The sequence below is a fragment of the Pogona vitticeps genome, chromosome 3 (genome assembly GCF_051106095.1).
Source record: "Pogona vitticeps strain Pit_001003342236 chromosome 3, PviZW2.1, whole genome shotgun sequence".
In the NCBI taxonomy this organism is placed as follows: Eukaryota; Metazoa; Chordata; class Lepidosauria; order Squamata; family Agamidae; genus Pogona; species Pogona vitticeps.
Genome location: NC_135785.1, coordinates 27,856,646 through 27,873,555, shown reverse-complemented (window position 1 = coordinate 27,873,555; position 16,910 = coordinate 27,856,646). Strand labels below are relative to the sequence as shown.

The window sequence follows — 16,910 nt, the reverse complement described above, 5'->3', positions numbered from 1 at the left end:
TTTTATTTGGGTCACTTGTATTATTATTTATTATTATAGTATCCCAAAACTGAGTAGAACATGACACTAATTTCCACCTTTCTTGACGTATTTTCTTCTGAATCTTTCAGAATTGCTCAGCTGTTTTAGATTATTTCTACTGAACTCTTTCCCCTTCACTTTCTTCTTGGGCTGGTGCTCCCTCCCCTCAGGGCTCTGCTGTGCCTCCTTAACAACCATTGCTTCCTGCTGATCTACAGTCAACATCATCGTCTGGTGTCAACATTTCAATCTTTTTTCCCCTACAGGCTGTTAAGAATTATACTTCTCGGCTCAGGCTCCCCTACAGCCTGTAAATTAAGTGTATGCCTGGGTTTCAGTAGCTGTGGCTCACCTGTGGTTTCAAAAAGAGAATAAAAAGGATCTGATGACCTTTCTGAACCTGTGTCTGGATTGTTGATGCCCATGTGTTAGTGGTGGGATGAGAAGTCATAGATGTTGTTCAGGATAACAGGAAGGCATCAGAAGGAACTTTGGCTTTTAGTAATTACATCTTCAAAGGTGAAATCTAAAATACTTTGTAAATTATTTTTTTTAAATTTCCCCAAAGAATTAATACAGATATAATGGCCAGAATCCTGTGAGTTACTCCTGCCAGTGTAATTTCATCAGCATATATTTCAGTGGTATTTCAGTGTTGCGCACAGATTTTGTGACTTTGTATATGATGGCAAATATTTACACTGGCTTCTTAACTTGTGGCAATTTGCCACTGAAATTTATGTTGACCAACATAAATATGTAATACGATTCTAGGCAATAAGGAAGAAAATAGAAGTATAAAGTCTGAGATGACCAGAAAGAATACTGTATGAATAATTTATCCAAGCAAACCTTATTGTTCATTAAGATATACTTCTACAGAATTAAAAATTTTCATAGAGTAATTAAATCCTTCTTAAGATGTCTGTGGTGACTTGGGAAAACCATATTGAAGAAGTATTGTTTAGATATGTAAGCAACATCACCTGTCAATTGGGTTCTTTTGTCAGACACTCAAACTTACCCATCAAGTTGAAGTCCATGTTCTTGTACACAACTGAACACATACAAGCATGTACTGTATTTGGATATCTCACAATGGTTGGAGAGAAGAAGTTGTGATGATGTTTTGTGGGGTAAAATAATTCAGGAAATTAAGACTGGAATCCTATGCACACTTACCTGGGCATAAGTTCCTTTGAACTCAGTAAAACCTCTGAATAGATATTAGAGAATTGTACTGCCGGTAAAATATTGCTGTGGTTCCCTCTCTGTAAAAGGCTCACAGTACAACCTTGTATATATCTAAAATGCATATCCTGTTGACATACATAAGAGCTCTTACTCATAGTTCAGTGGTATGCATTTGCAGCCTGACGTTCATTTCTACAAAGCCATGTTGATTCTGCTTCCTGTATGCAGAAAAGGGAGGAAATGTAAGAGACTGAGATAAGTATACCACTGAGGGTGTGCGGAGCAAAACTGCTACCAGCATAGCCACATGGGATTTGGCAACTTGTCATTGCACAATGATCTCCATGAAGAAGACCTACCTTTCTCTTGTGCAAGAGCAGTGCTTGCTCAAGTGGCATGATTCCATGAAGCTAACCTTGGGATGGGGAGAGCTTTAACTTCTCAGAGGTTCAGGAAGATACTCATCATAACAGTTCTGTGCAACCATGTCTATATTTCCGCCATCTTAAAATATAGCCTCATACTTTCATACATGCTTGACCCCATTTTGTGGAATAAGTAGCAGATTCGTCTATTTGTTCAAGCTTCTCGGTGTGATCTCAGTATTTATTATCTGAATGCTAAGACATACTGTCAGCCAGATATCGCTCGGATGTGAGAATATGATCTTTGTGACGGGAACACATTTCTGGCAGAGGCTGGCTTCTGTTTGCAGAAGGGTTATGAATTCTGTCTTGGCTTTAGCTTGGACTTTACAAGATTTATGCAAAGTATTGAACCCTGTTCCCTAAAGAGGTCCGACATCTTTGATAATTCTTATACACTGCAGACTAAAACATGGAGTGGATTCACAGCTTTTCTTGAAATTGGAGTCATTGACCGACATAGCTTGCAAATCAAGCCACAATGTGTAGAGACAGAGGTGGTCTATTGAGGCCCACCAGGGAGGGTGGAGAGGGACACTTTAGAAAGGCAAGAACGTGTGGAGCTAAGAGTAGAAATTTGCACAAGAGAGATCTCACTGTGCATTTGGGTATCTGGCTAACAGCTGTTTGAAAAAGAACACTGGACTAGATGAAACATTAGGAGAATCCACCAGTCTAATGTTCACTTTAACACTTCTATATTTTGTGTGGAGAACAGCTGAAAAGCTGTTTCATATTATTTAATTATCAGTTTTCAGGGCATGAATTCTGCTTCACATGTAATGCACTTTTCTCTGCAAAGCAGTTTCTGTATATTCTTTCATAATGCAAGTGTAGATAAGTAAGACAAATATGAATATTTAGATTTTTAAAAACAGATTAAACTATAATAGGAGACAATTTAGGATCATCACTGTGATAACACAAGAATCTAAAACGACAGCTTGAATGTCAATAACAAAAAGGCAGTATTAAAGTGTTTATGACAACAGCAATGAAAATAAAACTGGATGGTTCTGAGTTCCACACACTGTAGGTAAACTGTGCCGCATCTCCAAATTTCTGTTTTATCAGGGAATTTTTATATTTATAAGTCACGTACCCTGTTTCCCCGAAAATAAGACCTAACCTGAAAATAAGCCCTAGTATGGTTTTTCAGGATGCTCATAATATAAGCCCTACCCAAAATAAGCCCTAGTTAAGTGAAAACCCGCCCTCCACCATTGTGCAGCATTGGGCAGCAACCAGAAGATGCCATGACTGTAAAGTAAAACATCCCCTGAAAATGAGCCCTACTATGTTTTTGCAGCAAAAATATTAATATAAGACCCCGTCTTATTTTCAGGGAAACGCAGTAGCAACAACTTCTTCACAGAATGTTCATAGGCTGGACAACATGCAGCCAACCTCATTGGCCCTCCATGAGTATCCTCCATGAGCAACCCCAGCAGTAAAATGTTTTTTCTTTTTCTTTTTCTTTCCTTTTTTTTTTTTTTTTGAAAGCTCCAGGAGTGTATTCATCCTTGAAAACAAAGTACATGCTCCCACATGTTGGTGTTGCACAGTAATGGCAGAATGTGTTGTCCACAGCATGATCTAGGAACCAGATTGGCCCCAGACCTGCCTCAGTTGCTTGTACCTGCTATATCTGGCTGCAAAAAAAAGGCAAATGTATTTGGGATGTATTAACAGAAATATAATCTCCAAATCTGATGAGGTACTAGCACTGGCTAAGCCTCGTGTAGAGTACTGGGTCCCATCCTGGACACCACATTTTAATAAGGATGTCAACAACCTAGAGCAAGTTCAGAGGTGGGCAACAAGGATTTTCAGGGGACTAGAAAGCAAGTCCTATGGGGAAAAGACTGAAAGAACTGGGCATGTTTAGCATTGAGAAAAGAAGACTGAGGGGAAATATGAGCGCATTTTTCAAATACTTGAAAGGTAGTCATAAAGAGGAGGAGCAGGATCTGTTCTTGATCATCCCAGAGTGCCAAACACATAATAGTGAGATCAAGTTACAGGAAGCCAGATTTAGACTGAATATCAGGAAAAACTTCTTAACTGTCAGAGCAGTATGACAATGGAACCAATTACCTCGGGAGGTGGCGAATGCTCAAATGCTGGAGCCAACCATCTGTCAGATCTGCTTTGATTTGGATTCTTGCATTGAGCAGGACTCGATGGCCTTATAGACCCCTCCTGCTTCAATAATTCTATGATGTACTTATGTAGATATTACATGATGTGTATGAAAGGAATGGTGGTTGGAGGAGTTGTTGGTTGCAAATTTTCAAAAAGGAAAATGCCAAACCTTTTAGTGATTAGAGAACGGTAAGCTTAAAGAACGTTTTGCTTAACATGTTCTTAAAAATATACATGGAGTAGGAAGAAAGGCAGGAGCTACACTGTTTGGATTCAGAGGAAGATTTGGAATCAGGGAAGAACTATGCTGCATACATTATTGATTACATATACACACACAAACGTGCAAAGATACACAGAGAAAGAGAGACACAGAGACGCACACAGAGACACACAGAGCAAACTCTAACATGGGAAGCTGAAGGAGTGGTTGGTAAACAAGAATCTTGATTCAGAAAATATTTATATAACTGGCAATCTGTACTGGCAAAATACTATAGCGAAAGTTAAAAAAACAAATAACACAAGACAAAAAGATAAAGGAATTTGACAACGATGAGAAAGAAGAGAATATGCTATTTTTTAAAATAAGTACTGCTTTTTTCATTTGTACTGTGATAACATCTTCAGGGATGCACTTGCTGATTCAAATGATGGCATTATCATCAGCTGAAAGGTTACCAACTTAGCTGACATGTAGACAACAGCAGTCTTGCTGAATGACTATTAGAATGATGTGCAGGAGGTATTAAATAAAATCAATCAAACAAGTAGATTGGAGATTAAAGTCCACTTCTGTAGCTACATGAAATGTTGTCTTCCTGCTGGCACAAATACACATGAATGCCTTTATGGGAAATTAATGAGTGATGATGGAGATACAGTGGGGAAAAATACAGCCTGTGATAACTGTGTTAAGTAGAGATGGACAGGAACTGCCAGTTTGTGCTGGTCCATTTTTTGTCTGAACAGATGTTCGGCACTTCCGCGCTCCACCTTCTTCAGTGGACACCCACTCAGAGGCCATGCCCCCAATTACTTTGCTCTGCCTCCTCCAGGTGCTGCCTCTGGAGGTGACATCTGCAGGAGGAAACAAGGCTGGGAAGCGCTGGACATGTCTTTGGATGAAAAATGAACCGGCACAAATCGCCCCACTGGCAGTTTGTGCCCGTCTCTAGTATCAAGGGTTAGGTATATGCACAAAAGCACAACACCCATTCACAACAACAACAACAGCAGCTGATGATAAACTAACATTCCACATTGCCCAGTTAATGGATACCCATGTTGGAGCAGGAAAATATTTTTGTGGCTGGGGCCATAAGTAACACGACTGAACCTTCTGGTAAGTTCTCCTTGACTTTCAGCCTGCCCCATGATTAGGTTCAGTGAGGTGGCTGCCTGAGGTACTGGAGTGGCAAATGACAGCACTCCCCCGACGCCTCCTGCTCCTCACTGCACTCCCCCAAACCCTGTACCTAAATCTGTCAATATTCTAGTCTTACCTTACCTTGACTGTGGGCTTCTGTGGTGTGTAGATTAAAGAAGAAAACACAAATATGTCACATCTCTGATTTCACTTCCCCATGAGCTGCGGCAGATTGCACCCTCACATTGCACCACTAAATTTCAATAGCAAATCAGGAAAAAGCCCCTAAATCAAACTAGTAATGCTTGGTCTAACTGAATTTCAAACTGAGCGGAAACCCCATATAAAGCAAGTATGAGTGCTAGGTAGGGTTTACTAGCAATAGGTTTACTGGGTCCTGAGCACAGGGGTAAAAGAACAAGCGGAGAGACTATATCCTGTCCACCCTGTTCTTACCATGCTGCTATTGGGACAGATCTGGCAGCTTAGTGTACTGCAGACTCTAATCCCAATGCCAAAGAAACACATGTAGATACTTATTTACTTATTTACTTATGTACTTATTTACTTGTTTGTTTGTTTGTTTGTTTGTTTGTTTGTTTGTTTGTTTGTTTATTTATTTATGCCACCCACACTACCCAAAGGTCTCTGGGCGGCTTACAACATTTAAAATACAACAAAACTTCAGAACAATTAAAATACAATTAAAATATATATAAAAATTACCATCGGACCCACAGCTAATATTATTTCAATTAAAAGCCTTCTGGAACAGGAAGGTTTTGACCTGGTGCCGAAATGTCATCAGCGTCGGCACCAGACGAATCTCAGTCGGGAGGGCATTCCATAGTCTGGGGGCAGCTGCCGAAAAGGCCCTATGTCTACAAGCCGTCCCTCTTACCTCCTTGAGGGATGGCTCTTTCAAAAGGGCCCCCTGGCTAGATCTTAACTGCCGGGTAGGCTCATATGGAAGGAGGTGGTCCTTCAGGTATCCAGGGCCCAAGTCGTTTAGGGCTTTATATGTCAAAACAAGCACTTTGAATTGGACCTGGGCAGCAACTGGTAGCCAATGTAAATTAAACAGAATTGGCTTGATATGTTCCCTGGTGGCCACACCACTCACCAGCTGTGCAGTTCGATTCTGGACCAGTTGCGGTAGCCGGACCATCTTCAAAGGCAGCCCCACGTAGAGCGCATTGCAGTAATCTATGCGCTCTGCACACAGAAGGTTGCCCCCAAGATGTATATTTTAGACATTAATTTACCAACCAATTAGGGCTGCATTTTTGTTTGTTTGTTTGTTTGTTTGTTTGGTGTGTGTGTGTGTGTGTGTATGTATATACTGCTTTGCTGCCACATGCACAAGCAGTTACAGATGTTAAATGTATGCTCCAAACTGTCCAGTTTCTCTAGTTTGGGGTTTTTGAAAAAGAAGTCTCAGATTACTGATTATGGCATCTGTACTGTGCTTGGAATGTCTCATGAGCAGCTAAGAACATAAATGCAGCATCATTCTTCCTGTTTTCCAGGCTGACATTGCAGAAAAACTGGGTCTTGCACACCACATGGATGTTCTGATGGTGATCACAAATGTGGAATCTACAGCACCGGTGTCAGATGAAAAGACCACCGTGACAGACACAGCATTTAATGGTGTTTCGGTTCGTCTGTACATCCCTAAAGGGCGGCCTGAATCCCTGAAAAGGGCAGTCATTTTTGTTCATGGAGGTGGATGGTGTGTAGGAGGGTCAGGTAAGCACCAGTACTCCCCCCCCACCCTTCACATCATCACTCCTTAGAAAATGCTTCATCTTCCTATTTCAAAGGTCCTTCCTATTTAAGGAATAGGCAGTGTATTATCTGCAAGGTCATATAAAGGTAAATGCTTTTAAATACCTTTCCATCTTCAGTTGCTGATCACAGATTACAACTTAAGAAGCTGAAGGCTAGACAGGGAAACCGGAAGCACAGTACCTAGCCCAAGGGTTAAATGTTCTCCATTTTCCTCATGGGGTTTTCACTGAGATGGGATATATGATATCATTTGGTAAGACAATGACCGCTGCCGGTTGGTAAAAATATGGAAAGTATTTATATCTTATTTTCTAGGAAATTCTGCTGAGGTGATGCTATACCCATAAAGGATGGATATTGTTATCTGCCTACCTGAGAGGAGAGTTTGGAAAAGTTTTTACTACAACTTGCAGCATTCTTGCTGGCCAATTTTTCTTGAGGATTTGATTCTTTAAAAACATTCCCTGTTTCAAACCGTTTCTTTCAATTATTATCCTTAAGGTTTTCGAGCGTACACAAAAGTATATTAAGAGTGCTGAACATGCCTTAGTACATTAATAATAATCATGTGCCATCAAGTCAATTCTGACTTATGGCTTTTCAGGGTTTTCCAAGTAGAGAAGTGGTTAGAAGTGGTTTACCATTTCCTTCTTCCAGGGGTGCCTTGGGACTGTGCAGCTTACCCAAGGCTCATACACACACTGGCTCTTCTCACAGGAGGCACAGTGGGGAATCTGAACTCCCAGCTTCTGGCTCTGCAGGATAATAATCAAAAGAAACAGGTTGGAAACAGGGAAATTAAAATAACCAAATCTCAAGGTATCTAACCCACTGAGTGATCCAACCAGCTATTAGTACATTAGGTTCTGAAATACAGTGGTGCCCCGCATAGCGACGTTAATCCGTTCCAGGATTAACGTCGCTATCCAGATTCGTCACTATGCGGGGGGGAACCCCATAGGAATGCATTAAACTCTGTTTAATGCGTTCCTATTGGGGAAAAACTCACCGCTATGTGGGGAATCCTCCATCCGGCCACCATTTTCGCCGCCCAGTAAGTGAGGGCAGGGTGTGAAACCGCTGCGGGCGGCCACTTTGTTAATCCGGCGGCCATTTTAGAACCGACGATCAGCTGTTCCCAAACATTGCAATGCAAAGATCGGTAAGCGAAACGCTTACCGATCATCACAATGCGATGTTTTGCCTATTAAAAAAGGTGTCGCTATGCGGATTCGTCATTAAATGGTGCGCTCGTTAAGTGAGGCACCACTGTACTTTCAAAAGCTTATGGCTTGTTGTAAGCTATGACTAGTGAATGGGAAAAGGGAACCTATAGTGAAGCAAGAAAGCAATAAAAAGGTGCAGACATTCTGGGAAATGATAATCAAGATTTTAAAAAAGAAATTGGAAATATACAGATACAGTGTGATACACTGGAAAACGTTACTGAGTCAGCATGTCTGGGAGGCATAGCCCAAATTTGTTTTCCCATGATCCGCTTATTAATGTGTAAGAGAGGATTATGCGTTAAGCTGGAGAGGAGGCTCAGCTCAAAATCATTCCCTGTTCTGTTCTTGAGCTGTCTGTGTTGGTGTGTCTATGTCTTCTTAACTTTATAAAAATACTGTATGTATTAACTAATTGGCAGCATGGGCATTTAATGTCTTATGTCCTGGTAGAAGTGCAGTGGCCAGAATAATGTATGATGGGGAAATAAAAAGAAAGAATCAGAAAAGATATAACTAGAGACCACTGGTAATGGCACAGCTAAAAAAATCTAGTAAATAAATAAATAAATAAATAAATAAATAAATAAATAAATAAATAAATAAATAAATAAACAAATAAACAAACAAATAAATAAATAAATAAATAAATAAATAAATAAATAAATAAATAAATAAAGTGGTGAACTTCATATCATATATAGAGCCATAAGCATGGTTGGCTTAGTTCTAGCCTGTTGATAAAGCAGTATGTGTTGGGATTGTGTTTCTTTGTCAATGATACACTTAAGAGTGGAGAGTAGACATGGGAAAGAATAACAGAACCCAATATTCGTGGAAAATCGCTGATCCATTAAATATTCATCCCTTCATATTTGTGGGTTCAAGAGACCCCCATGAATACATAGAAAACTGAGACTTGGGAGGGAGCAATGGAGGAATTAGAAAAGATCATAAAATATAAGGCCATGCCAGAGGAGGCCAAGGCCAAGATCACCCACACTAAGGTATTCCCGATTACTATGTAAGTGTGTGAAAGCTAGACAGTGAAGTAAGCACACAGGGGGAAATGATTAATTTAAAATAGGTAACTGGAGAAGACCTTTCCAGATAACCTAGACTCCCAGAAAGATAAACAAGTTGGTCCTAGGTCAAATCAAGCCTGAACTTTCTTTGGAAGCAAAAATGATGAGGCTGGCATAGTTTGGGCACATCATGAGAAGGCAAGATTTTCTGGAAAAGAAAACAATGCTAGGAAAACTTGAAGATAGCAAGAAAAGAGGAAGACCAAATATGAGGATTGACTCCACAAAGAAATCATAGCCTTGGGTTTACAAGAACTGAGTAGGGCTGCTAAGGACAGACATTTTGGAGTTCACTCATTCATGTGGCTGTCACAGGTCAGAGGCAAATTGATGGCACATAACAACAACAACAACAACAACAACAACAACAACAACAACAACAACAACACACATAAAGAAGCAAAGCAATGTGAAATATATTGAGCCTAGTCATTACATATATAATAATAATCAGGTGTATGCAGTGTTGACATATTTTGGAAGGACTAGAGGCCATACCAAGAATTTGAATGAAACAGCAGGTGATGAGCTAAGGGCAGTGGAGGTGATGACGTCTCAAAACGTGTACAGTTTGCCCTAAGAGAGCTTCTTGTTCCTAGGTAAGGTAGGTGATACTGCCCCTTTGCCACCAGGGAAAAATACTGACTGCCAATTTTTCTAGTGTCTGTCTATAGAATAAGGAAGATATCACAGTTTGCATTACCTGAAGGAGTAAACTGGCTTGGGCTGCCGACCCTGTTTAATCAGAACTTTTCAAATGTCATTAGTTAACAGGAGCATTGCAGTCTCTGTTCCTTCAATAGTGAGTATCCTAGCATTTTGCTATCTTTTTTTTTTTTTGAAAGCATAAATCTCATTTTTCATTTGCATGCATCATTAGCAGGACTTTTTGTTTATTATACTGCCATGTATCCTGAAAATTTTTTAAAAAATAAAATACACCAGAAACTAAAAGAAGTCTATCATGTTTTAAAACTATAGAGCACAGATCTGAAGCTTGATATGCAAAAAAGAAAGGCCCCATCCAGAGCATCTTTCCAGATTGCCGTCAAAGTCACTTATGCATGGCTAGTTTAGTTCTAGCTTGTAGATAAAGCATTTGTGCTGGGGTTGTGTTCCTTATCCAAGAAAGCAGTGAAGAATGGAGATTCCTGTAAAAAGCCACTGCAAAAAGAAATAGGGAATTGTTTGTCCATTTGTTTCAGAGAATAATAACCCCCCCCCTCTTATTTTGTTGCAGCCATGAAGTCTTACGACAACCTGTCAAGACTGACTTCTGAAAAACTAAATGCGGTCATCGTATCAGTCGAGTAAGGGAGAACAAGTCTGCAGGGGGAGTGTTATTCATCCTTGGCTGTTTTGCACATGTGGTTAATAGCGATTAGCGACGGGCACAACCTGCCAGTTTGGCAGATCAGCCCAATTTGTCTACTGCCACAGCAGGTGTTTGAAACGAAGTTTGTACTTACCACCTGATAATCAGTAACAAAATAATCTAATTTGGAAACTACGGAAAGTGTGAGAAGTTCTGTTGTGACAATTAGATGTCATTCTGAACTTAAGTAAATTTTTGTTCTAATGACATGCTTATAGTTTAACAGTGGTTTGCAGTAGAGAAAATGAAGGACAGCATACTTAAAAGGCGCTTACATTATTAGAATCTTTCAGAAAATAGAGCATTCTAGTAAAACTGAGCTACTAGGTTTCTTGGCTGTGCTTCTAAATTTTGGGGCTGGAGAATCAGCAGCAAAAGCCACACTATCCTTTCGAAGCAGGGTGAGAAGGCAATGTACCTACATCTTGCTTTAGAAAAGAACAATGCTTCCAGAAGCACAGTTCTGCTTTCAAAACATGTGCTTTTCATGTGCCTTGTTTTGAAAGGAAATTCTCTCTCTCCCCTTCCCTCCCCCATCTCTCCCCTTCCTTCCTTCCTTCCTTCCTTCCTGAAAAGAGAAGCAAAATGGTCTAATCTAAGAAGGGAGTCAAAAGCTCATGACACCAAGGCTAAAATATATGTTGATGGAAGCTAATGTAATTGAGAAAGGGACGTCGTGGCTCTGTGGGCTAAACCACAGAAGCCTGTGCTGCAAGGCCAGAAGACCAGCAGTCGTAAGATCGAATCCACACAACGGAGTGAACTCCCGTCACTTTGTCCCAGCTCCTTGCCAACCTAGCAGTTCGAAAGCATGCAAATGCGAGTAGGTACCACCACGGTGGGAAGGTAAAATGGCGTTCCTAGTCATGCTGGCCACGTGGCAATGGAAACTGTCTTCGGACAAGCGCTGGCTCTACGGCTTGAAAACGGGATGAGCACCACCCCCTAGAGTCGGACACGGCTGGACTAAAATGTCAAGGGGAACCTTTACCTTTACCTTTAATGTAATTGAGCTAACACTGTAACCAATCTAACACTGGTTTTATTTGTTCTATTTTGCATGAGGAGCAAATGTGGTTATTCCCTTCTTTTTCTGTTTCATTTCTTCTTCTTCTTTTTAAACTCATTCCATAAAGGTACAGACTGGCACCAAAGTATCATTTCCCAGTTCAATTTGAAGATGTATACACCGCAACAAAATACTTCCTGCAAAGCAATGTTCTTGACCAGTACAAGGTAGATCCAAGCAGGGTGTGCATTGCAGGAGACAGTGCAGGAGGGAACTTAGCTGCAGCAGTGACTCAACAGGTAAGTACTGTAATTGTGATTTGAAATAATGGTTTGAAAATAAGAGGGCCCATTGTTCATTGAAATTAGACAAATGAATATTTGCTATATAATCACAGAATCCTCTGCAACATACCAGCCCTCAGTTTTTTAGGTAGGGAATTTTTGATGGAGCAAAGATCTCCAAAATAAAGGACACTGGAAAACTACTGCTTTGCCAGTGTTATTGTATTTTGTAGGTCAGTGCTGACCTACAACTACCCTGATCATGGGCGATGGTAACTGGGGATTATGGGTGCTAAAGTTCAGCGACATTAATGCTGGGATGTTTCTTTTAAAAGAAGCTACCTTACTCAAAAAGAGAAAAGAAAAAGTCAGACAAAAAAGGATTTAAACACCTATAATTTTGAAATATGTTATTTTATTATCAAAAACTCATGCTAATAAAACTGAGTTGGCAATCTATGTAGATGTATGGCAGCTCCCTGCACAGACTTAAGAGAAAATGTGACGCTCTACTTCACAGCACATTTACCAGTCAGTTGGCTTTCATCTCTGTTTTCTTTTGCCCCGTTCTTAGAGACAAGTAGATCTTAGGAACACTGGGAGCCGAGAATTTTGAGGCCTCAACATAGCTTTAAGGCATTTGGTCAAAGAGCTCTAGAAAAAGAATAATAGATGTCAATGATTCCTAGCAGTACAGCAAACCCAGACTGGACTTACCTGGAAGGATGGCTGAAATCCTAAGCATGTTTCCTAGTAGTAAGTGCTGTTGAACAATCTTAGCTAGGATTGTGCTGATATCACATTGAACATGGGAATTTATGACGCCTAGAAAAATGCAGGGAATGTGAAAGGCTTTTTTTTGTTGTCTTTTTGGATGCTGCCATGAACACAAAATGAAAGAAATATAGGCCAAATCAGGATTAAGTTGCATGTATTGTATAAGGTAGGATGTGGAGAATTGTTTCCAGTCTGTGACCCCCTTCGAATGTGCCAGGACACCTGAGGGGGTAGGATGTGGAGAATTGTTTCCAGTCTGTGACCCCCTTCGAATGTGCCAGGACACCTGAGGGGGCCATATGGCCCTCGTGGAGAATGGCTGTCCTAGATCATTGCTGAAGGATTACATCACTTCTGTTAAGAAAATATTTTCCTTTGTCAATTGAGAAACTACCCACAGCCATGGAGGTGCAATGGAAGTGTGTGTGTGTGTGTGTGTGTGTGTGTGTGTGTGTGTGTGTGTGTGTGTGTGTGTGTGTGTGTGTGTGTGTGTGTGTGTGTGTGAGAGAGAGAGAGAGAGAGAGAGAGAGAGAGAGAGAGAGAGAGAGAGAGAGAGAGAAGGGGAGGTTCAGCTTTTTTTGTCTACCCAGCTGGTTATAAATAGACCTGCGCTGCAGACACCCTAGAAGGAAGAATGCTTGACAAGTTGCAGAGAAGGAGGGAGGGAGAAGTGAATGCTGCAGGCAATTTCTCAATCAGCAGTACACCGATAGCAAAGAAATATACATACACACATACACATACATACACACACACACATCTATCTATCTATCTATCTATCTATCTATCTATCTATCTATCTATCTATCTATCTATCTATCTATCTATCTATCTATCTATCTATCTATCTATCTATCTATCTATCTATCTATCTATCTATCTATCTATCTATCTATCTACCTACCTACCTACCTACCTACCTACCTACCTACCTACCTACCTACCTACCTACCTACCTACCTACATACATACATACATACATACATACATACATACAGTATGTATATGTGTGTGTGTGTAATTTTATATATATATTTAACAGAAGTGATGCATTGTTTCAACAATGATCTGGAAGATGTAAAGAAATAATTCTTTCATTCTTCTCACCATCTGTAGACGATGTGTTCAATTTTTGATATCCTGAAGTGGCCCATAAGACACTTTAGGGTACCAGAAATTAACACCAGAAGGAACTGCAAGGCTCTAATTAGTTCATTCCAAATGACCACACTCACTGGGAATGGATTTTACTCAAGAGTTCCAATCTGTACCAAAATAGTAGCGCCCCTGACAGGAATCCAAAAAGGTGTGGGACAGTTCTTAAAGGAGAAGGATGGATTGCTCTAAAGGGAATCAGATGTGGATGCCATAATTTGAACCAATCCAAACTATATCAACCGTGATACATATATTGCTTTATATACCAGTGTAGACAGCCTCATAGCCTCCCTGAATTTTGGCAGGTTGGCTCTCTTCTTTAGGACATATGATGTCTCCAAATGTCACATTCATTGGTGCAAAAAGAAAAGAAAAAGCTATAGCTTTTTTGGTTATTCAGCTTATGTCAATGGGAGGCTGGTGATCTGAATTTACCAATTGATCCAAATCTGGGGGCATGACTGAATCAGATGGGGATATAGATAATCTCAGGCAAAGTTTGGAACCGTTTGGAAGCCCTGAATTAGTCTCTTAAACAAACTGGGGTAACCCTTGTCCCCAGTATGAATTTCTTTAAAACCGAACTCCTTAAACACTACTGTAAATATCTGGATTTTTAAACTTCCTGTTTCTTCTTATATTATGAAATATTAAACATATTTTCTGCTTAGATTGGCCATGTGTCCTGGGAGGAAACAAACAAAACAACAACAAATCTCCAATCTGTTATCACTTTTCCCCTGTTAACTCTTACAGCTTCTACATGACCCCGACATCGATGTTCAGTTGAAGATCCAAGCTCTGCTTTACCCTGCTCTTCAGACCCTTGATTTGGATTTGCCCTCCTATAGAGACAATAAAGACATGCCAATTCTACCTAAATCATTAATGCTCAGATTCTTAAGTGAATACTTTACAACTGACCTCTCTTTGATGGAAGCAATGGAGACCAACCAACATGTTCCTCCTGAAGCAAGCAATTTATTGAAGTTTGTAAACTGGAGTAACTGGCTACCTGAAAGGTTTAAAAAGGGGCACATTTATACCATCCCCAAACATGAGAATTCCAAGATTGGACAGAAATATCCAGGGCTGCTGGATCCAAGAGCAGCACCGCTACTGGTTGATGATGTTAAGTTGCATAGGTTGCCCCTCACATATGTTCTCACATGTCAGTATGATGTCTTGCGGGATGATGGAATCATGTATGTCTCACGACTTAGGGAGGCAGGAGTTCCAGTAATACATGAACATGTTGAGGATGCTGTTCATGGGATTCTACTATTTACCACCAGCCCATTCATCCTAACTGCAGGAGAGAGAGTGGTCAATAATTACATCGAGTGGCTAAATAACAACCTATAAAAGTAAGAGTCTCTATGGAATGCTATTGGCATTGATTAATTCGGGCAGTTTCACAATGTTTTTGTTTTCCCAAAAAGGAAATTACTTTTTGATGAATCATTTTGATACTGTAGTTCTATGGCTATTGTAATTGATATGGAATCCTTTCTTTCTTCTTTTTGGACAATTCTGAAATAATCTTGGAGTCTTTGTTTTTTTGTTTGTTTGTTTGTTTGTTTGCATCTCCACCACATTGTTCTTAAATTAAAATAAAACACAGATATCAAACGGACGATACGTTCAGACCTTTCCATGTTTGATGCTGTTGCCTTGGTGTTATTCTCTCCTCCACTGGCTATATTCCTCACCCATATTCACCTCTGTGACATGGGAGTCAGTAGCATGTGAAACGGCAGCTTTAATTAAATAGCTCTTTGAACTTTAATGTTTTTAACCGGTAGCTTTAACTGGTAACTTTAAGTTTAACATAGCAGATCACCTCCAGTTATTGTGTCCAGGGGTACCTGCTTAACCTTGGGGAGTTTTAACATTGGGTTCCCAGTTTCCCTCGGAATACATCATTGAGCACATATATGCCAGACAGGGGATACTGCAACAGTGGCTTATACAAACCTACTGTATTCCAGTGATCAGTCCTCCCTTCTTCCCTGAGGAACTTCCCAAGACCTTTTGCATTTGGCAACTTCACTCTTCCATCTTGGGTCAGTCTATGGCTGCTTCTCTACTCTTCTCCGGGGAACTAGCTTCTTAGTCCTGACATCCTCTCTCCCCTTTTTTATTTATTTATTTATTTATTTATTTATTTATTTATTGATTGATTGATTGATTGATTGATTGATTGATTGATTGATTGATTGATTGATTGATTGATTGATTGATTGATTGATTGATTGATTGATTGATACATACATACCCCGCCTATCTGGCCCACCGGGCCACTCTCGTTTTCTCGTTCTCCCAAATAAGGTGGCTTATTTCTGCTCCTACCTTAGGGATTCTAAATAGGACAGGTTTCTCTGCCCAGAGATCTTCCTTCATGACCTACCTCAGCACTCTTATATCTACTAAACTGACTTCAGTGATCTGCTTTTCTACCACATCTTCCTGGACCTCTCCTTCATCAGTTCCATCTCTCCTTGACTGCCTTTTTGTCTCCTTTTAGAAGAGCCTTGTGGTGCAGTAGTTAAACTGCTGTAGTGCAGCCAAAACTATGCTCATGACCCAGGGTTCAATCCCAGGTAGCCGGCTCAAGGTTGACCCAGCCTTCTATCCTTCCAAGATTGGTAAAATGAATACCCAGCTCACTGGGGGGGGGGGGGACGACAATGTGCAGCCTTTCATTGCAGCCCTTCCAAGACTCGGTCTTCTGATTTCCTGGATGCACTTTCCATTAGGACTGATGATTGAGCCAAGGTATACGAAATCCATAACTATTTCAATTTCTTCATTGTCAGTGTTAAAATTGTGTAGTTCTTCCATAATCATGATTTTGGTCTTTTTAATGCTGGAGTTCTGCTTTAGCACTTTCTTCTTTCGCTTCCATTAAAAACTGTTTCAGATCATTGCTGCTTTCTGCCAGTAAGATAGCATTATTTGCATGCCTTAAACTATTGATGTTTCTTCCACTAATTTTCAGTCCTCCTTCATCTGAATATTACTTTCTATATGATATGTTGTGTGTAT

The 16,910-nt window shown here is 40.2% G+C and overlaps 1 protein-coding gene across 6 annotated transcripts in view; it reads left to right on the top strand.

The window, feature by feature from the left end:
• Window positions 1-15,498, top strand: part of AADAC (arylacetamide deacetylase) — a 39,106-nt gene extending 23,608 nt beyond the window's left edge. For 4 of the 6 annotated variants that reach the window (XM_020781830.3, XM_078389109.1, XM_020781827.3 and 1 more), the window contains 4 exons: window positions 6,684-6,906; window positions 10,500-10,569; window positions 11,771-11,942; window positions 14,619-15,498. In XM_020781830.3, the coding sequence (XP_020637489.3) occupies window positions 6,684-6,906; window positions 10,500-10,569; window positions 11,771-11,942; window positions 14,619-15,227 (1,074 nt within the window). In that variant the 3' untranslated portion in view covers window positions 15,228-15,498. Of the gene's footprint in view, window positions 1-3,651; window positions 5,131-6,661; window positions 6,907-10,499; window positions 10,570-11,770; window positions 11,943-14,618 lie in introns of those variants that run through there. The other 2 variants (XM_078389110.1, XM_072996086.2) reach the window with 2 other exon arrangements.
• The last annotated feature ends 1,412 nt before the right edge of the window (window positions 15,499-16,910 follow it).